Source organism: Podarcis bocagei (genome assembly GCF_964188305.1).
Source record: "Podarcis bocagei genome assembly, chromosome: 3".
Classification (NCBI taxonomy): domain Eukaryota; kingdom Metazoa; phylum Chordata; class Lepidosauria; order Squamata; family Lacertidae; genus Podarcis; species Podarcis bocagei.
In genome coordinates, this window is record NC_138127.1 from 44,438,597 (window position 1) to 44,460,609 (window position 22,013).

The 22,013-nt window shown below is 40.1% G+C and overlaps 1 protein-coding gene across 7 annotated transcripts in view; it reads left to right on the plus strand.

Annotated features, from left to right (window-relative positions):
• The window catches only part of LAMA2 (laminin subunit alpha 2), a 372,288-nt gene that overhangs the window by 132,888 nt on the left and 217,387 nt on the right, over window positions 1–22,013 (plus strand). For all 7 annotated transcript variants that reach the window (XM_081187598.1, XM_081187601.1, XM_081187602.1 and 4 more), the window contains exons 5-11: window positions 1,868–2,047; window positions 4,626–4,715; window positions 10,717–10,834; window positions 11,717–11,895; window positions 12,336–12,435; window positions 15,230–15,390; window positions 20,234–20,374. In XM_081187598.1, the coding sequence (XP_081043724.1) occupies window positions 1,868–2,047; window positions 4,626–4,715; window positions 10,717–10,834; window positions 11,717–11,895; window positions 12,336–12,435; window positions 15,230–15,390; window positions 20,234–20,374 (969 nt within the window). The remainder of the gene's footprint in view (window positions 1–1,867; window positions 2,048–4,625; window positions 4,716–10,716; window positions 10,835–11,716; window positions 11,896–12,335; window positions 12,436–15,229; window positions 15,391–20,233; window positions 20,375–22,013) is intronic.

The window sequence follows — 22,013 nt, forward strand, 5'->3', positions numbered from 1 at the left end:
CCTTTACATTTAAATGTTAACTATGGTTTAATGTGATGTGCAAGGACGGTCTTTGTTGTGATCTCAGATGACACACCTCCCCCCCCCCCGCCTAAGTGGTTTTGGTATGCAAATGGAGAAACTGCCCCCCCCCAAAAAAGTATTTAGGGTTTTAGACAGAATCTGACCTCTCAGTAAATATACACATTTTTTAAGCTCTTGAGAAGGCACCAGTGAAAACCCTCAGACGAGTATGTCATTTGTTTTGAAAAATAAGTGAACTTGAATGCTTTGAGCAGCATAGCCAAACAGCTGGGATTTTTTATATGTCAGAAACAACTTGGGAGTGACTGTACTCAGTGGACTTTCTGGCAGAATATCGTCTTTTAAATACCAAAACTGTGAGCAGGGGGGGGGGGAGAAATGTTTTGTTAAATCCTTCATGGAGCTACCATATGGTTATGCTGCTTTAAAAGGAGCATATGTATGATTTTAAAAATAGAAATATAGAATTTGAGTTTTCAGAAGCTTTAAAGCAGGAATCATATAAGTTTATTTTTCTCTTCCATTGTGACAAGTGAAGAAACCAGACATTAAGGAATACAGATAGTCTTCATAATTGCATGTGGAATGTCATTTACTGCCTAACATTTGAATAACCAGAAATGGAAGAAATAAGACACATTCATGTGAAACATTTCTTACTGTTCCCTAAGCCAAGCTACATGTAGGAGAGTGCTATGATTGGATTTCACACCTTTGGGGGGGAGGATTAAATGAGGATGTGGATAGAGGGCCAATAGGATCAATCAGAATGGGGCAGTGGTGCTGGAGAGTTAACCCTTTAGCCATGGACCTTGACTGTGGTTGAAATGTCCCAAACAAGCTAGTCTTGCTAGGAAAACAGGTTTAGTGCCTATCTTTCCCCCCGGGAGAATTAATATCAGATTGTAGGCAAAGACTGCTGAGAAGAGATATTAAAGACATCTTCCTATGGCATTACTGCATCCATCCAGTTTGAGGGCCCCTGATTTTTAAAGGGTTTTTGGGGGGGAGTGAGCCACTCACAGATCTCATGTGTAGACCGGTTCTAAAATGCAGAACATAATTACCGGAAACAGTCTCATTTGCAGTTTCGATATATAGCTTGGTTATCTGTATCATATGGTGAAAGCTAAAATGGTTACCTGCAATCTGCCATAGATTAGTGTGACATTATTAGATGCTAGAATGCTTTCAAAGTCATTCTAAGTATCAAACAACAGTGTCAATCCTTCCTTTTAACCTCTTTAGGATTCACCAGACTTCCTCAGATTTGCTCACATCAGTTTACCCAGCAGAATTTTAGAATGATGAGGGGACGAAGGGAGACATATACAAGAGAAAGAGAAAGACTATTTTGAAAGCATAGTTGTTTCTCCACTTCTGATGAATGGATTGGTCTAGAACCATATTAATTTAACATGTCCGTTTTACATTAATCAGTGATTTTTAAGAAATCTGTATGAAATTTCACATTTTATCACAAAGTGTATATATTTGTGATACTATATGTAAAGGCAAGATGATATTTACATTAATTTTATCTAATTATATGTATTTCTAAATGTCTTTTTCATAAAATGTACACATTTAACAAGTCTTGGCACTTTTTTTGAGCTGAGCATTGTATTGTAAAATTGTGATAAGTATGAAACCTGAAGGTTAATTACACATTAAGCAGCACATCAGCCTAGGTCAGTCTGCTTCAGAATTCACAGATATAAAATTCCTCAAGCATTCATGTTCTCTACCAAAATACCTGATGCTGGATGCTACAGCCCTAGTGGTTTTAGAAAGACTGAGAACTCTCATTTAACACACTCCTATTGTTTATTCTCCTTTGTAGATTCACACATCTTTGATCAATGGACGGCCAAGCGCAGATGACCCTTCTCCAGCTCTGCTAGAATTCACTTCAGCTCGCTATATTCGCCTGAGATTTCAGAGGATACGGACTCTGAATGCTGATTTAATGATGCTTGCACATAGAGATCCCAATGAAATTGACCCAATAGTTACAAGAAGGGTAAGTCTTGGCACAGATGCCAACGTTTCTGTTTTAGGTGTTACTTTTGCTACTAGTATTAATGAATAGGATCCAAACAAACTGTGCCATCTAGGAATTATCAGGAGCTTTACACTCCCATCCCAGCAAGCATCAAACTCCCCATATGTCATGGGGGCCAGCTGTTCAATGAAAAAGGGTCCAAAGTTACACAGAGTATATGGAAGCCAATTTTGAAACTAAAGTAGTCCATTAGATCCCAACCAGTGTTTCAGTTTTCACCTGCATAGAACAACAGTGTGAATACAAGTTCACTTAATACAGATTAGTTATGTTATTGCACTCTTTGTACTTGAAAGACTGAAAGAATGAGAGTGTGTTCCACCTGTTTTATGCCTGCTTACAGGTAACGAAATGTTCATAATTATTTCAGATTCATTAACACAGAGTACAAGAGTATTAGGTTATATATGTGGCATTGTGGTCCGCTGCCAGTGATGTAGGGTGGAATATTTTCAACAATGCACATAACTGCTACATACATGTTTTTGTGGCAATTTATACACAACCAAACAAATTATTGTTTCATGGAATTAGCTAGTACCACAATGAACTGATGCAGTAATCTCCATTTGGGTGCAATTTGCCTTTTTAAGGTTACAATCCCTTGGAAATATTGTGTGTGCTTATTTGTGTGCTTATGTCAATTCATGCATCAACCTACACATACAAAGATACAACTTTTAGGATAGGGGTAGGCAGGGCTTTTTATCAGTTCCAGCACCTCTCAGATAGGCGCCATTGCCATTCTAAGAGAACAAGGGAGGCGTTCATGTTAAGTTCCAGCACCTCTTTTTCTATAAAAATAGCAATGGGGGTAGGGAACCTTTTTCAGCATAACTACATTCCCTTATGGGCAATCTTCTTGGGAAAACATTCCAGTGGTGGGCAGGGCCAGAGACAAAGGTGGATGTAACTTTTACCTTTGCACAGTGATCTGCATTCCAGCTATGAAAATCACACACACACACACACACACAACACACACACACACACACACACACACACACGACTCCCCATCTGGGTAGGCAAGAGGCATGTCACAGTTCAAGAATACATTCCTACTAGGTAAAGCATGGAAGGAGAGTGGGGAGCAAGGCCAGTGAGGGGCGTAGCTTGGGGAGAGAGTGCCAGACAGAGAGGCCTAGGTATCCTGCCTCTTCAGCAAGGTAAGGGATGTGGTGGGGCTGTGGTCTTAACCACTGAGCTTCTTGGGCTTGCCAATTGGAAGGTTGGCAGTTTAAATCCGTGTGATGGGCTGAGCTCTTGTTCCTCTGTCCCAGCTTCTGCCAACCTAGTAGTTCGAAAGTACACCAATGCAAGTAGATAAACAGGTACTGCTGTGGCGGGAAGGTAAACAGCGTTTCCATGTGCTCTGGCACTTGTCACAGTCCTCTGTGTGTCAATAGCGGTTTAGTAATGCTGGCCACATGACCTGGAAAGCTGTCTGTGCCCAGCTCCCCTGGGAGGTGAGCACCGCACCCCATAGTGTCCTTTTACTGGACTTAACTGTTCAGGGGTAGGCAAGAGGCATTGTCACAGTTCAAGAACACATTCCTACTAGGTAAAGCATGGAAGGAGAGTGGGGAGCAAGGCCAGTTAGGGGCGTAGCTTGGGGAGAGTGCGCCAGACAGAGAGGCCTGAAGTATCCTGCTTCTACACCAAGGTAAGGGATGTGATGGGGCTGTGGTCTTAACCACTGAGCCTCTTGGGCTTGCCGATGGGAAGGTTGGTGGTTCGAATCTCCACGACGGAGTGAGCTCCCGTTGCTCTGTCCCAGCTTCTGCCAACCTAGCAGTTCGAAAGTACACCAGTGCAAGTAGATAAACAGATACTGCTGTGGCGGGAAGGTAAACAGCGTTTCCATGTGCTCTGGCACTTGTCACAGTCCTCTGTGTGTCACCTGGAAAACTGTCTGTGGACAAACGCCAGCTCCCCTGGCCTGAAAAGCGAGGTGAGCACCGCACCCCATAGTTGCCTTTGACTGGATTTAACTGTTGAGGAGTCCTTTACATTTACCTTTTTTACAGCAAGCTGAGTCTCAGTTGGGGTATAGGCAGGGCTGTAGATAGGGGGTGGGGGTGCACGCAAGTTTGGCTAAAAAATATGTCCATAAATATCTCTATAAATTAAAATATTGATTATTACCTCATAAGAAAAGGTTTTTAATAGTGGGTGAATTGAAGGGGGAGGGGGTTGGAGGAAAGGTGGAAAGAAGAGCTAATTTGTCCGTTTTGGAACATGATAAAAAATAATAAACAGTTTTCAGTGTATTCATACCCATTTCCCACTGAAAATTGAAATATAATCCACGTGTCTTAAAATATTTCAAAATTGTTTAAAATATTAAAAAGCAAATTTCCATTAGAAGTTCACAGTTGTTTGAATACTACACTTAAAACATATTAATTGTGCTTCATTGGATTTGTTTTCAATTTAATTACTTTTGTACATAGTGCATTTTCTTTAAAGGATTTTTTAAACTAAAGTCTGTGATATAGTTAGAAATGTTTTAATTTATTTTTATATTTATTTGCAGTATTACTATTCTGTGAAAGACATCTCCGTTGGAGGAATGTGCATTTGCTATGGCCACGCAAAGGCATGCCCACTCAATCTAGCTACAAATGTATGTATATTGCAAATCTCCTTGAACCTTAAAAAGGAAATCATTATAGCATCTCCTAGGGTTGCCATATATCCTCTTTTTTCCAGGATATGTCCTCTTTTTTAAAATGAGAGTCGTCATAGTGCTCCAAGTAGAAATCAGCAAATGTGTCCTTTTTTCTGCTCTTCAAAATATGGCAACCCTATCCGACACCTGCCATCCTTAAATATATGGTTTTGATTGCTAATGTTTAGAGAGGTTAGATACTGAAACCTTTCTCCAGCTCAATTCTATGCATGCTTGCTTGGAAGAAATTCTTATTTCTGTTGGGTTCAGTATGTGTGCATATTATTGAAGCCTTGGTTTATCTATCATCTGTTTTGTAATTCATTGGTTAATTGAAATTATATAAAATTGGATATTTCAAAATCTCATTATTAGCGATGTGGCTGAAGATACTGCCATTTATGCCATTGCTCCTGGTATTTTGATATTGGTTGAATAGGATAAGCGTAACTCTTCATAGCAACCACATTCCCCCAGAGTATACCAATATGTCATCATGTAACACTGTTAGTAGATAGATTCAAGTTTTCAACTCCCCTTGCAGCCATTGGCCATGAAACTTGCAAGAGCAAAGTGCCAGCAAAGGGGGTGTCATTTCACTTTTCTCTGGGCCTTTACCCCTCCCAAAGAGGTCAAGAATATTTGGGCCACCACTAATGAATAACATTAATTCCTTAAGCGTGTGAAACAACTTGCATGTCAATACACAGAACCAACCGGTTGTTATGTTGTCCCTTTTTTGGTAGATTAAAAAAATAAAAAAATAAAATCACATTCTTTTTTTAAAAAAACAAGCAAAATGAATAAGACATAGCATAACTAGAATATTTACTTAAAACAAACAGGACACAAAATCTATTTCTCAAACTAGAAGTGTAACACTGTGTATGCATGCATTATTGTATAATATAAAGCTTAATGCCAAGATAGTTCTAAGCAGTTTATAGAATATAAAGATCTTCCATCATCATCATCATCTGCACAGCGATTTGGAGATGACTCATTTCTAGCATGTCTGGAATTGATTGATTGAATTTATATACCTCCCTATACCTGGAGGTCTCAGGGCAGTTCACATTATTAATTAATTAATTAATTAATTAATTAATAATTAAAACGCACACTAAAACAACCCATAATTTAAACATAAACACCCATAATTAAAATATGCAATAAAACAACCCCATTAAGACACAGCAATCAAAGCATGCCACATCCAAACATTCAATGAGCCTGGCAGAGGGAAAACTAGCCTTTAAAACAGAACTTGAGTTATACCACACTTTTTGCCAGCTTAATTTATGTTGGGTTGCCAGGTCTTGTGATTGAGCTGAGCAGGTTTAGGATCCAGGCTAAGTTTCACTCCTCCCCTCTCTCCTCCCACAGTCTTGCCCCCATCACTCCTTGAGAATATCCCCTTTTCAGGTTATGCTGGCTTATGTTCCACCAGGCTTTGCTCAGAAGGTTGTGCCACAGCTGAACGGGATGAGGTATTTAGGCCAGCATATCTCTGACTAAGGTGGATTTGGGGGCTTAAATCAGCACAGACTACCTGAGATCCTGATCCTCAGTCACTCATACCAGCAAACCTAGGGTAAGGATTACTCCCTCAACCAGTTGCCAATGTTAATACCACACAAAGTCCGTAGGGAATGAGATGGACTTTCAGGTATTTAATTTTCTATATTATTAAGTTTATACCCTGATTTTCTTCCCAAAGGAGCCCACCAGCAGCAAAATACTACATTAAAAAAATTCTTACTTGAATTGCAATTTTTGCCAGTATGACAGCATGCTTACAAAATATCTCTAGATGAACTCCTGTGGCCATCCTTTCGTTCATCCCATTATGTTTGTCATGCTGTGCCTTATAAAAGTAAATGCTATCCATTTAATAGATGCCTGTAAATAAATTATGGTTATTACTGTGATGATGTCTATGCATGTTGTCAAAACTGAGTGACAAATTGTGCAGGTTTGGAAAGTCACATGTTTTCTTGAAACGTATTTTGTTTTGCCTGGAGCTTCAAATTCTGTTAAATTAATTGCTTTAAAGAACAATAATCAAATTCCTAACAATTAATTATGGTTTTTTCACTTCATTCCAATAACAAACACACATATTTTAAAAAGCTGATAAGTGAACAAAAGCATTTTATTGAATTTTCAGTTACGTAAGAATTTAAAAGTGATGGCCAATAATTGTTCTGAATGTAACTCTCATAGAATCCTAGAATTACAGAGTTGGAAGGTACCTCAGGGGCCATCTAGCCCAACCCCCTGCAATGCATGAATCTCAACTAAAGTATCCATGACAGATGGCCACCGAACCTTCCAAGGGAGTCTGTCCCACTTTAAACAGCTCTTACCATCAGAATGCCCTTCTTGATGTTTAGTCAGAATCTCATTTCTTGTAACTTGTAGCCATTGGTTTGGGTCCCACCCTCCAGAGCAGAAGAAAACAAATTTGTTCCATCTTCCATGTGACAGCCCTTTAGATATTTGAAGATGGCTATGATATCTACTCTCAGTCTCCTCTTATCCAGGCCAAACATACCCAACTCCCTCAACTGTTCCCCATAAGGCTTGGTTTCCAGATACTTTGTCATCTTGATTGCCCTTCTCTGAACACATTCCAGCTTGTCAATATCCTTCTTAAATTTTGGTATCCGGAACTGGACACGGTACATTAGGTGTAGTCTGACCAAGGCAGAATAGAGTGGTATTATTACTTCCCTTGATCTGGACACTAGACTTCTGTTGATACAGCCTAGAATAGCACTAGCTTTTTTTTTGCTATTCACTCATGTTTAGCTTGTGGTCTGCTAAGACCCCTAGATCCTTTTCACATGTGCTACTGGCAAGCCAGCTGTTCCCCATCGTATATTTGTGCAGCTGGATCTCCCTGCCTAAGAGTAGAACTCTACTTTTGTCCCTATTGAAATTCAGTTTGTTAGTTTTGGCCCTGTTCTCCTGTCTGTTAAGGTCATCTTGAATCCTGATTCTGTTTTCTGCGGCATTAGCTACCCCTCCCAGTTTGATGTCATCTGCAAATGAGCAGCCCCTCAATGCTTTCATCCAAGTCATTTATAAAGATATTGTTAGGGTTCCAAGGGGTTGCTCGACAGCAAGCAGGTAAGTGCCTCCCTGCTTGGCTGTGAAGCCTTGCTTTTGATGCCAAAATAAACTTTATCTGTCCAGAGCGCCACTCTCCCGTGGCTGGCTCATTCACTGGCAGAATCCGTGAGTGGGCGGTCCTTAAACCTTCCCCAGCAGAGTAGCTTCTTGATGCCCAGTCTGCGCCTCCCCTCTCGGCGCGAAAGCTTACTGCGCAAGGAGGGCGTGGGTAACGGAGGACCTTTCTCCTCCCCGCTTTGCCCAGGCAAGGGGTCCTGGCACTGCCTCACCTCCTCCAAGCCCTGAAGCTCCTCTCTACTGGAGGCATGGTTACTCTCCTCCGCTGAGGAGGAGCTGCTTCCCACGATCTTTGGGGGCTTTCTGTAATCCACCCGGCTTTTCCCCTCTCCCCCCTGAGACGATGGCAGTTCCCTGACAGATGTTGAACAACAACAGGCCCAGGACAGAACCCTGCATTACCCCACTTATCACTTTTTTCCAGGATGAGGAGGAACCATTAATGAGTGGTCTTTGGGATCAGTTATCAACCAGTTACAAATCCACCTAACAATTACTTTGTCCAGTCCACATTTCACCAGTTTCTCAGCAAGAATATCATGAGGGTCTTTATCAAAAGCCTTACTGAACTCAAGATACACTATGTCCACAGCATTCCCCTCATCCACCAATCTTGCCACTCTATTTTTATATTATTTAAAAAAAGGATTCATCTGTCAGGACTTGTTTTTAAGAAACCCATTCTGGGTCTTAGTAATCACAACATCCTTTTTCTAACTGTTCACAGACCAACCGCTTAATTATCTGTTCCAAGACCTTTCCTGGTATCGATGTTGCTAATTACCTGGGTCTTCTTTTTTCCCTTCTCGAAGATGGGCACATTATTTGCCCACCTCCAGTCTTCAGGGACCTCGCCTGTTCTCCAACTCGAATCTGGACATACTATAAATGCCTAATTTAAGATTCTATATACAGTATAGGTTTCCAAACACAGAGCATGATTCAAATTTAAGGATATTTTTTGCTGTTTTGAAGAGAAGAGAATTGTACTATTAAACTAGAGCAGCTCATAGGTTGTATTAATATGTAAATTTAAATTAGGGTGTCAATTGTAAAAAATTATATATAAAAATACAACACTTAATATTTCACAGTGCTATTGAAATCCAATACTGTTATTTCCCCATATGCATAAAAGCCGATGTCACATTTCACTTCTCAAGTCCCATCTAGGGATGCTTGAGGTATTATGTTTCTGTGAATTCCAATGCAAAGTGACCTGATCTACACCTCCCACACTAATGTACAATTTGGACCATAATTATCCTTCTGATTTTGCACTTCTTTCAATTTTGTGATATGCTTTTAGCTAAAAAAAAAAAAAGTGTCAAAATGCAGAAAAAATGCAGTGAAACATTTTGAAATGCACATGTTCTGATAAAATACATTGAGAAATGTGTACATTGAGACAGAATGGACTATATTCATCCAATCAATTATGCTAGCAGAAGCTAATGCAAAGACTCCCACTTGTACAATGGGAATTTGTCCACTGTTATCCCCCCGCATGTGCCCTGCACAGTCCCCAAATCTGCTCCATAGGGTTGGGGGAACCCAACAGAAAACATGCCTCCAGGCTACACTGATTACAAGCCAATATGTTTAGAATTTTGATAAAACTCTGTTTAATTAAGTATTTAAATACTATTTAAATATTTGTTTAGCAGATTAATGTGGAAAAGAAACAGAACAGACTAAAGCAAGAGCACATGCAAGACTGACATAGACTCACTTGCCCATCCCTAGTCCATTCAAACTTATAATACAATCAAAATTATAATACAAAACTAGACTAATCCTCTAGTTTAAGTAAGGCATATGGGTATAGATGTGATGCCAAAATAATGAAAACAGTTAGAGAACAATAAAACTGTCCCATATGGAATGCAGCATAAAAGACAGCAGATCAGATGAAAAGCATTAATAGAGATAGCTGAAACATTTGCGTAGTTCCGTGCTATGCAAGTTTGCTTCCATCATGCTTAATGGGTCTTACTCACGGGTTGGTACAAAACAAATCCTGGTTCACTAAAAAGGTCTTCATATATCACCAAGTTAAACTTGTTTGACACATTTCAGCTGAACAGCTATCTTCAGTTTGGAGTCTTTCTATTGGCTGCATCTATCTTTAAAGTGAAGCCAAAGACCGCATTAAAGGAGACCAGGCGTTCATTAGCTATTTTGATCGAGGACATATCTCTTACTTTAAAATTTTGTGTTTAAAACGTAAGGGGACAAAATATTTAACAAAATTCTTACAATAAAATGACATGAAATAATTCTGCTCACTAGACAACATCAGAAGCAGCTCCCCAGAGCTGCTGTGTTAGCTTCCCAGCATGCATATCTCTGCTACTTACTGGGAAAGAAAGGGGATTAGTCAAGGTGGTCGGGTGTTCAGTGCAGTGCAGTGCAAACACACTAGCAGAATCAATCTGGTGGTCCTGCCATTGCATTTGTACCATGCTGACCTCCCTGCCACCTTGTCCCTCTCCTGCCCAGTAATCAACTGTGATTCACCTGCCAGCAAGTTAGCATGTCATCCTGGCTGCTATTGGTTCTTGGCAAATCAGAGTTGACAGGACATCTAAACCAGGCCTTTCCCCTTCCTCTCTGCATTTAGCTACTCAGCACATCTGCAAATCCCTTCTCCCTAGAGTACCAAGAGACATTGACTGGCATTTTCCAATTGTCTAAGATATTCCTTTTGAGCTGCTCTAATGTTTTCCCTTTCTACGCCCTTTTTAAACAACTCAATTAGAGATCTTCCTGTCAATGTGAACACAACACATGTGGAGAAAGTTGTGATCGGTGTTGCCCTGGATTTAACCAGAAGCCTTGGCGAGCTGGGACCTTCCTTGTAAAGCATGAGTGTGAAGGTAATGGAAAGACTCCAATTAGATGTTGTTTATGACATTGGTAAAAAAACGCAGACAAGCCAGCTCCAGTCTGCCACTGCAATCAGGCCTGGATAGGGCCTGATGCCAGCTGGAGCTGGCTGAGAGAGCAGTTTAGGACACAGTTTGGGACCCAGTGGATCCCAGGCCAGCTCAGCTTCAACCTATGTGTGAGCTGTCTGCTGGTGGGGAAACGCATGGCCACCTCTGCTTCATACAATAAAAGCCTGCCAGAATAAAAGGTCTTCAACAACTGATGAAAAACAATGAGGCAGAGAGCTGTTTTATGTGTGCCAATAATGTCAATGGGGAAAATGTAATCATAACTTTTCATTTAAAACCATGATACCTACTAGTAGTTAACCCTGGTGAAAATGTTGTCTTTCTAGTATGCTGTATGTAAATAATTTTGAACTGGAAAGTAGCTATCAAAGGGTTCAACCATTTGTAATGATTTAAGGAAAAAAAGGCATTGCAAAAATAATGGCCTTCTTCTATCCAACGCTTTCATGATCAACCCATATACTTGGAAAAAGTGATGTGTCTGTACTGATTTTAAAATGATACTTTGACATGCCTAAAGTACAAAGACTGGAAAAAGCATTGAGGATTGTCCCTCTACTAACAAAATGATTTGAAAAGGAAATATCCAGAAGAATGCTTTGACATCATTTGTGACTGGTCCCTTATTAATTTAAAGACCAGAAAAGCTGCTTGTAGATGAGATATTTGTGCTATTTGTTTCAATACACAGAGCACAAGTGTCAAAATGATGAAAGAATATTGTTAAATCTCTGGTAAAATGTTGTTTCTATATGTCTGCACCAATGCGACGTTTGCTAATACACTTTTCCCTTTTTTCAGCTTGCAATTGTCATGGGAAAGCTGAAGAATGTTACTATGATCAGTCTGTGGCAGAGAGAAAGCAGAGTCTGAATATCCGTGGGGATTACATTGGGGGTGGAGTGTGCATTAATTGCACACAAAACACAGCAGGCATCAACTGTGAAACCTGCATTGATGGGTACTTCAGGCCAAAGGGGGTAAAGTATGACCCACTCTTATCTTCTGTAGCCCTAGACATAATTTTCACCGTAAGGTGCTGGTTTATTATGTGGCAAAGATGCTGTTTTGATTGCCATTTTTGGAAGGTTAAATTCTAATTCTGACAGCCTACTAGCGGCCTTTCACAGTGGGAAATCGGTAAAGGAGAGATTCACAAGGATATGAAAGTAAACTGTGTTGATATGAAAGACTGCACTGGAGGGTCAAGGCTTCCAGCTAGTATTTCTGCTTCAATTGAAGCAGGATGCAATCCAATAAACATCACTTTCCTATCAGGAGGGGCATGTTGTTTACCAGAGAAGAGTAATATTAGTGCAATTGCCAGTGAGAGGAATATGACAAGCTTTTGAATTAAGGGTTTATGTTTCATAATTTTTCTTTTGTCTGTAACCTTGTTGCCCTTGCTTTCCTTACACAGGTGCTCCCAGCTAGTCGCAATCCATGTCGGCAATGCCATTGCAATGCTATTGGCTCTCTAGATGGTACATGTGTCAAGGATGAAAAACATGCTTTAGGAGGTGAGAAATTTTTGGGGGACTGGGTCGCCATGTTAAACATTACATGCCACATTGTTAAATTGAACATTAAGTAGTAACCTCTTTTCGCTTTCCCAATGCTTTCAGAAATACCATCTCACAGGAGACCTTTTCAAATCTGCTTGCCTACTTTCTTGTAGAGTTCTTCCTTGGAGACCTAATCATTCCACCACCCCCTGCCATTCTGTCTTACATTCTCTATCTTGTGACATGCACATTTGGGGAAACAGGAATCTCTTCCCTATGGACTTCAGGTTTTCCTTCTCTCTCTCTTGTTGTATATGGAAAGGCGTTGCTCAAGAATTTGTACAAAAATACACACTGATATGTATCCCATCATTTCCCATATGCCTGCCAAAGTTGGCCCATGGGGGTGAGGGGGGGGAATAAAGAACTGGTGCTCTGAGTGCAGCAGGACATGATGACATTTCCTTGCTCGCCGTAGGAATTGTACTGCAGAGGGAAAACATGGCATTTTTATATTAGGAAGGTCCTCTTTTCAGGGCAGACTCTGAAGATTCTTCCTGTGCAAGTAGTTCTCACATTAGGCTTGTGCTTTTCATGATAATGACTTATGGGTGTAATTCCATGAATGAAAAGGTGTGCATTAGAATCAAACTTTCACTGCAGGCAGGTCCCAGACTACCATGCCTAGCCATTCAGGCAAGTAAGGATTGTTAGAAATGTAGCATGTATCCCTTCTTCCATTCCTGGCAGTCAGTTGCTTTTGTTTTTCTTAATGAAACTTATTCTAAGGCCAGATTAGAGCCTCTGCCTTAGACTCCTCCTTTAGCACATCTAATTTGCATAAAAATCCTATTACATGGCTCCTCAGAAGTAAACCCCATTGAGTTCAAGGGGACTTCCTCCTAGGTAAGTGAGTATAGGATTGCAGCCTACAGCACATTCACTTCGGGCTGAAGTTTTTAAAAATAAAATAAAAGAAATTATACCTATCCAGTTGAAGAAAACTGTGTATTGAGCCCAATAATGAGTCGCTCTTACAATCTGCTGCTGTGAAGTCGGGAAAAATGCTTGGTTTCCATATGCTATAAAGCCCCCCCCCCAAAAAAAAACCACAGTTCTTTAATCTATGTAAGCTGGGGAAAGATGGTGCTTATTTGAAGGAAAGGGTGAAAAGCATATTTATTTTCCCCAATGGATTTTCTCTATATATTTGCAAATCAGTATGAATGCACATTAGGTATACTGAAATTGACTTTGTTGGTGCTGGCTGTTTTCTGTATGGAAAGAAATGTTTATTTGGAGTAAAATGCAAACCTGCTTCTAAGGTATCTGTCAACCCAAGCAAGAATAAAAATGCACTAATCCTAGGAGTATAATGGGAAAGGATGATAATGAGTGATTCTCTCCAAACTTAAAGCCTACACATCTTGTCTTTCTGGCACACTGAAGCAAAGGATTATTGGATACAGCTATAATGTTAACAATTTATTCTCTGGTCACATTACAGCAGTATTTCTGTGCTGGTACAATTACCTGCTGCACTAGCATTGTTAAAAGAAAGCCGAGCACTATAATATTTACCAGAAATTTGTGCCTACCAACTGACCAGGAGCTGGGCTTGTAGATGAATCTGTTAGATTTATCTCCCTAAGTTTTTCAGATACCTTTGTTGAATGTTCATCAATCCTAAAGTATTCAGGTTGGCTAACTGTGTTCCAGCTCCCTTTGTTACAATCCACATTTTAAAAATTTCAGTGGACTTAAAATCACTTCTCAACAAAACCACTTGACATTTTAAAAGTTCTTCTTTTTGGATTGGCAATTATTAATAATCAAATTTTGGAAGTTTGATTCATTTAAAAATGGTTTGTAGGCTTAGCTATGTCTACTTCATTTCCTCACTGTGGGAGGAAATAGGTAATCAAACTTATTGCTCAACCTCCAATCTACCTGCATGTAAAGAGTTTTGAGCTCCAGAACAAATGGCTCTCACAAGCCACTCTTGAGTTCCTATACCAATAATTTAGAAACTTTCACTACTTTGTAACTAAGCCAAGTTTTATTGCCTGTGCAACTTTTTCTGAATGCTGTGTGGAAAAGCAAATGACTCTGATTTTTGGAAAGTTAGTAAGTAAACCATTTTAAACTCACCAAACCTGCGGTCTTTTTTGTGCTAGGGGAAGAGGGAAACTTTGGAAGGGCAAGTTTTAAAGGTCCAACGGCCTATATTTCCATGCTTTACTTTGCCGCACACTTTGTGCTTTTAAATCTCTGCTGGAATTTTCTCACCTAAGAGTACTTGTCCTAAACCTGGATCTTGGGATGCAGTGAATTCTCTTTTCTATATATTTTCCATTTGCACCAACCAGAAGAGCCTCCTGGATCAGGCCAGTGGCCCATCTAGCATCCTGTTTTTTCAAGGAAACCCTGAAGCAGGGTCTGAGCAAAAGAGCACTGTCCTCTCCTGTGGTATCCAGCAACTGCGATTGGGAAATATTACTGCCTCCAGCTGTGGAGGCAGAGCATAGTCATCATGGCTAGTAGCCATTGATAGCAGTCTCCCCCATGAATTTGTCCAATCATATTGTAAAGCCATCTATGTTGGTGGCCATCACAGCCTCCTGAGCTGTAAGTTCTCACAAGATCTGGATCCTAGCAGACAGTGGCCTTACTGTGCCTTTATTAGCCTGAGTTGTTTTAATTAAATACATGAGTGTTACTTAACCTCTCCTCGCCTGTCTGCTTAACTCACTGAGTTTATGTTAATAAGCATCTAGCTGAGTTTGGTGTTTGCTTGCTTTTGCTACAGACCAGCTTCCTGGCTTCTGTCACTGTAAACGTGGCTTTGGAGGAGAAAGGTGTGATCGGTGTGCATTGGGTTACAAGGGATTTCCTTACTGTCAGCCCTGCAACTGCTCTCTGGATGGCAGCTTAAATGATGACCCTTGTGAAGGACCCTGCAGGTGCAAGGTATGGATTACAACTTCTCTTTCTTTCAGCAAGCATAAACTTTTCATCTGTGCTAACAAAGATAAGAAGCTTTGCCTTCATCCATTTTTTTCTTCTGTAAGTCCCTCTGGCAGTGCCTGAGTGTCAAACAAGTGTGACCCCCAACCTTGAAGTATGTATTTCTGATGTGAATGTGATCTCTTAATCTTGAATAGGGAATGGGAATTGGAGCCGCAAAGTACCTTTGCTAAAACAGTCTCACACATGCACACACAGACATAGAGCTATACAGATAGTAAATTGCTATTTAAAATTATGTTTCTTTATAGTGCTGGGGGGGGGGGTGGCATCTGTGTTGACAACAACAACTTAGAGAACCTTAGGTATTTCTTTTTAAATGAAGCACACAAATAACCTTTGCAGATTTGGTTTAATTTGGCAGCAGTGCTTAATCTCCCTTTCCTGCTTCAGAATGAGGGCAATAGGATGGACCTCGTCACACAGCCAAATCTGATTAGCTACATTGTGCTGCGAAAGTGTCATGTTCATTACATGATCTCTGATTGGGCAGCATCAAGGACAGAGAAAATAACAGTGCCAAGGCAGCATGACATGGTGGAAACAATGATTCTGAGCAAGCAAGATAAATCTAAAAGTATACAAGTTAGGGTTGCTTTTGCTGACACTTTAAACTACCTTGCCTGTCCTCCTCCCAATGATGGCAACATTCACAACAAAAGCCCGACTTTGGAATGAATGGATGTTAAATCTGGTTGGTGGAAATATTATGGAGTAAGCAGGGTTCGACTTGCAACACTGATGGTTCTGTTTCACATTGGTGTTTCATTTTGTTTTTTGTTTTTTAATGTGTAAGCAAATTCTTTAAGTTTTCTTTTTTAAAACAAACCCCAACTGAAACTGAACTAATTCGTTGGGGAAATATTGGGTTCAATACTCAGTACCCTGTGATCTTCAACCAATTAGATCAAAATTACTACAGTGATAGCTTAACAGCCCTGAAATCTGCTCTGGGTGTTAACACTTTTATTTCTTTGCATATGCATAAGACTGGCATGTTCTCTATCAGAAATAAAAAGGCTTCCTGCCCAATTTTTAATTTCCAAGTAAGAAGATGTAGAGATTCCGGGATTGAGTAAATTATATATTATATTCTTAAAGTGAAAGGTGTGTGCCCAACCTACAACATCTACAGTACATTAGACCTAACAAGCCAAGGCTGAGAGAGATAAGTGTGAGGGTTAATAATAATTTGTAGTAAAATATTGATACATGAACCAGAAATTATTCTGAGTGAAATCATACATATGTTCTCATTCACAGGCATAAATATACATTATGGTAACATGTGCAGGTACTACCAGCCCACATCTCCCTTCCCAGATGTTGAAAAGTATGTGGCATTATGTCTTCCTATGAATGTTTCCCTGCCCCCTACTCTGCTTGTTTGTCTGCAGCTTAGGTTAATGTATGTGTTGATGCCACACCACAATTTTTCCCAGAGGAAGATACAGAAGTAAGTGGGTTGGTGGGACCTACATGTCTTCCTATGTAGCTTGATCCTCACCATTGCTCAGGAGTGTGACATCTTAAGATTCACAAGTTATTTTAGGCTAGCAAGCTATTATCTTGGGACTGTAGCTTTCACTAGAGATGTAGGAACATGCCTCAATCTGTTCCAACATTGATTCACACTTTCATCCAGTATTTTTTGTTCCACTACAACTGGTTTATTTTGCACAAGTCTTCCTTGCATTTCATTGTCTGCTGATGCAGAACTATACAACCTTCCCTCCAGCTTCAGTATTTTCAGTCTCTGAGACTTCCAGATCACAAGAGAAAATGTTGTAAAGTATTCCAGCTATGTATGTGTCTCTGTCTGCCGCAGCGGTGCCTTCATGCTCCCACTGCCCATTACCTTTAACTCCAGAGGCGACAGTCATGGGTCCATGAAGATTTACAGTTCTGCTGCTACCAAAGCCAGAAGTTTTGAACAACCACTGCACAAGGTCAACCTCAAAGTCTATGACACGCTTACTGTCAAAGGAGGGGAAAGAGAACTTGCAGACACAATGTAAACTGAAAGCAAAATGCTTGTGGAAAATATAGAACACAACGTGTTTTTTCCCCAGTGTGCAAATATAAAGGAAGTTAAATGTAAATTATTTTCCAGCCTGATCCACAACCTGCTTAAGAACCAGCTGTATTGAACACAGGTACCTCTGATAGAATGTGAACTAGGCTGACAAGCTGTTAGGAGAGATATCATGCATGTCTGTATGTTCCTTAGTTAACCCTCAAAATCAGGAAACTATCTCATGGGAATAAGCATGTAGTCCTATTCCACTATTATGGTCAGTGCTGTCAAGCGGACCGATAAGTGAGACAGTCATGATCAGAGAGCAAGGTAGGTGGTTGTGGTCCCTTTTACCCTATTATTCATTGCATTTCAAAGCTCTTGTGAAATTCCTCTTACTGCCCCTTGAAAATAGGACAGAGCTGGAAAACAAAGTGGCCACATGTACAAAAATTACTCCTTGGAAAATATGTGCACTTGCCACTTCCTTTGTGCAACCTCCTTTCTTCCTTAGCTTCAAAGTGTGAAGAAATTCAAGCAGTAACATGTAAAGGAGCAGAAGGAGGAGGCACTTAATGTGCTGCATTAAATGAGTCGCTGTTCATATTGTATTCATCTATAGAGAACGATTTGAGTTGGTGTAACCCCTGCCCACCTTCACCCACTACCTAATAAACTGGGAGAAACAATATTACATTTTCAGGAGGGCAGGGTAGCTGTTTTCCACTCGGTACTCTTAATTATTTATTAATTGCCTACCCACAACAAACAATTGAGATTAACTGGGCCCTCTGCTTTTGCTTTATCTTCCCCCACTTCTTTTTCTTTTTGCAAATCAAATTGATTTGCATTGTTAGCTTTGCTTCTTCTTTCACTAGCCTGACTCCAGGATAGTATCATCACCAGAACAGATCCAGTTCACATGAGCAAAACTCACTTTTAGGCCATATCCTCAGAGTGACTTCTAAAACTTTCACCTAAAAGTATTAAGGTTCACATCCTGTTGCTTTGCTTCCTGAATGAAACTCTGGAAATAAATCTCTGTCCTGGAAGTCTACGGAAAGTTGGTGATGTTTGCTGGCACTTCTGTCAAGGGATATATGAAAAGGATTTTCTGGATATAGGATTAGTAGGCTCATAGTAATAAAATCTGTATTTAACATCTGCCCTCATATTTTCTCTTTTTGATCTTAAAGACTTTCCTTTTCTTTTCTTCTTTCTCAACGGCTTTTCTTTTCTAAGGTATCCTAGAACTCCAAAACTATTTTAAACACTTTTCTTCATGTTAATCCTATATCTTTGGCTGCAAGGGAAGCAAGTAACTTTCATTGGGCATGTACTATCGCTAGCATGATACTGGCTGTAATAGGCTAGCCATCATTTCCATCTAGGGAATGTTTTGGCATTTGTGGTGAACCACAAAATGGTGTCTCCCTCCCTATCAGGGAAGAAGAGGTAAATGAATATCTACATTGGGATCGGCTGCCCCTCTGGATCCTGCCCTTTGAGGTGGTCACCTCACCTTGCCTCATGAGTGGGCCAGCCCTGTTTCTATGGAACCAACAGCCTTTGTAGGTCTATGGTCAAACATATTTGTCCATTTGTCCATGGAACACAGCACTTCATACAATCCCTATACTTATTGTAGTGCAAGCAAGTAATGAACTTTTAGACACTCTGACCTTTTACTAGTAAAAGGACAATGTGGCACTTGGGTTCCAGTTAATTGCAGTAGACACATTCAGAATACTCATCAGATGATTATTATATATCAAAGGAGTAGGACTCTGCCTAACAGTAAATGGAGCATAATCTTTAATCCAGACTACACACACCTGCCATTTGCAGTAGATATGCATAACTAAAACAGAGCAAGGCAGCTGGCCAAATGTTTCCTTTTCTTGGCAATCTGCAAAGTAACAAATGGAACAGTATTATCGCAAATGCAACACAATTTGGAAAGGGGCAGTGTACCCACTTAACATTACTGAAAAGGAATAAACACATTAACAAAAAAGAGGCAAAAAAAGATAACAGCATAAATTTTGTGTATGCAAATGTACATGTATTGATGCATTTGGAGAAATCATCACTATAACTTTAATAGAAATACAATCCCCACTATAGTGGGGAAGACCATGTTACCTGTGTGCCTGTTCAGACTGTTGTTTGGGTACTAGTTGTTGATAGGCAACGTAAAGGCCTAGGCACTCCCTTCTTAGGGCTCCTTCTCTTTAAACCAGATTTGGACCAGATAGCCCTCCAAACAGAGGGTGCCAGCAAATAGAGGGCTGTCCTCTGACAGCCCTTTGAATACAGAGCTGTGCTCTGTAAGGTGTGGTCACCCTAAAAGAAGTATTTATTATTATTATTTTTTACCAGTAATTTTTTATTATTTTCTTTACACGATCATTTTCACAATACAGGTAAAAAAACCAAAATACCTGATTGGAGATGAAAAGGGATACTCGCTGAAGGGAAGTCGCAAGCTCGGCAGAGCTATAAGTGTATATGTGGTTTAATGTATTGTAAGAAGTATTTATTTTTTGATGATGAATCTCCTTTAAAATAGCCAAAGAAGGCTAGGCTCAACAATTTTGTGTCCAGATCTTAATTATTTTGTATTAAATGGTTTAGTCTTTACATGGTTTTTATTGATGTTTTATGCATTTTAAGTTTGTTGTATATCACCCTGAGCATCTTTGGAGGAAAAGTGATTTCTGAAAACTTTCAAACAAACTTAACTAATATTCCCATGTACATTTGCAGGCCAATGTTGAAGGAGAAAACTGTGATCGTTGCAAACCTGGCTTCTTTAACCTGCAGCAAGACAACCCCCAGGGCTGTGAAGCGTGCTTCTGCTCAGGAATAACAAATGACTGTGTGGGCTCTCGTTGGACCTATCACGCTGTAAGCTAGAATAAATGTGTACACCCTTCCAGCGTATCTCCCTTTTTAAATGTTATTAATTCCAGCATATCTCCCCCTTCAAATGTTATTAATTGAAACCAGCTTTGTAAAGTGTTTATACTTCATAGCTATATTTTAAATTCAAGAATAAAACAATACATTACTTGTTATTTTTACACTGGAGAGCAGTTCTAGAATCTATGCCCCAAAGAAAAATGCAAGCAAAATCATTCGGGGAAATTGCTCTTTAGGTGCAGATGAGAAATGTGTGAGAGAGGAACTTGGGAAGTGTTATAGTGCTCTTATGCTGTCCATCTTATAGACAGATCGGAGAGAGGCTTAAAATTCTCTGGAATGGGAACAAATATACCTGTTCTCTCACACAGGATAGCAGCAAGTTTAATGTGAAATATGTTGCTGAAACATTATTTAAGAGGATAATGTCATTCTTTTTTTAAAAATCCCACACACCCTGATTTTGAGAAGCATTATGGGGGGCGGGGGAGACTTCGTAAATTTAATGTTCTCCCTGCCCTCCCCTGCTGGGGAAAAAGAATCTTGAAGCCTCTCAAGTTTCAGGATTTTAGCCTGAGATAAAATTCAGTTATATTTCCCTACCAACTGGATGTGTATCTGAAACCATCCACACCATGCTTGTAGCTTTCAGTGTATCATAGTGACTAACTCATACCGAAGCATGTGAAGGATACCATGTTTCTCCACTGAAAGCTAAGAACTATGGGAAACTTCTGGCATGACTTGGAGAACTGTGCCTTGCTGTCATTGGGCTTGATGACTTCTAAACAAACTTAGAGCACATTTGTTTAGGAGGCATCGTAAACATCTGGACTCGGCAAATGGGAGAAATGAGCATACGATAAAGAGGGGTAGGTGCGCTTTAACAAAGAATATCCCATAGTACCTGTAACTGTGTGAGGAATGCCTAGTGTTTTTATCACCCTGCAGCCCACCGGGGTTAAAGTGCATGGTTGGAGGCTTGAGGCCATCTCCTCTCCATGAATTGTGCAGATGATCCATCTATCCACCTACCTATCTATTTATTTATAACTCAACTGAAATGCAGTGTCTCCATCTTGTGGGTTCCACTACTTTGAAATAGCAATTCTCCAGTTTGATTGGGCTTGGAGAGGGAACTATTTTGGTTTAAATAGCTATGTGTTGCAATTGTGTTTTGTATGTGTGTGATATGAGATGCCTGCTGGGTGAACTCTGTAACCAGGATCTGTTTCAGCTTGCAGCTGAGCCGTTTCACAACTCTGATGGTATCCGCTCACCCGAAAGCAATCAGCCTTGAGCTTGCCTGCATATTTACAATTTGCCTGGGAATTCCATAATGTCAGAGGTTTCCCAGGGCATCCCATGTGCTCTTCTTAAATATGAATTGATGTTTGATATTATGTTGAGCAAGAAAACTGAGAAGGGACTGTTAAACAGTTGGACCTGTATCTGATAGTCTGCTAAACTCCTATTATATTCTTTTGTGCTGAAGGAGACTGCTGAGCTCCTTACAGCAGGGGTGCACAACATATGACACACAAAGCTACTTTGATAGCTGAGGCATTGTGAGATGTTTCACAATTGTATTATATTTTAGAGGAGTAAAAAAAAAACCCCACCA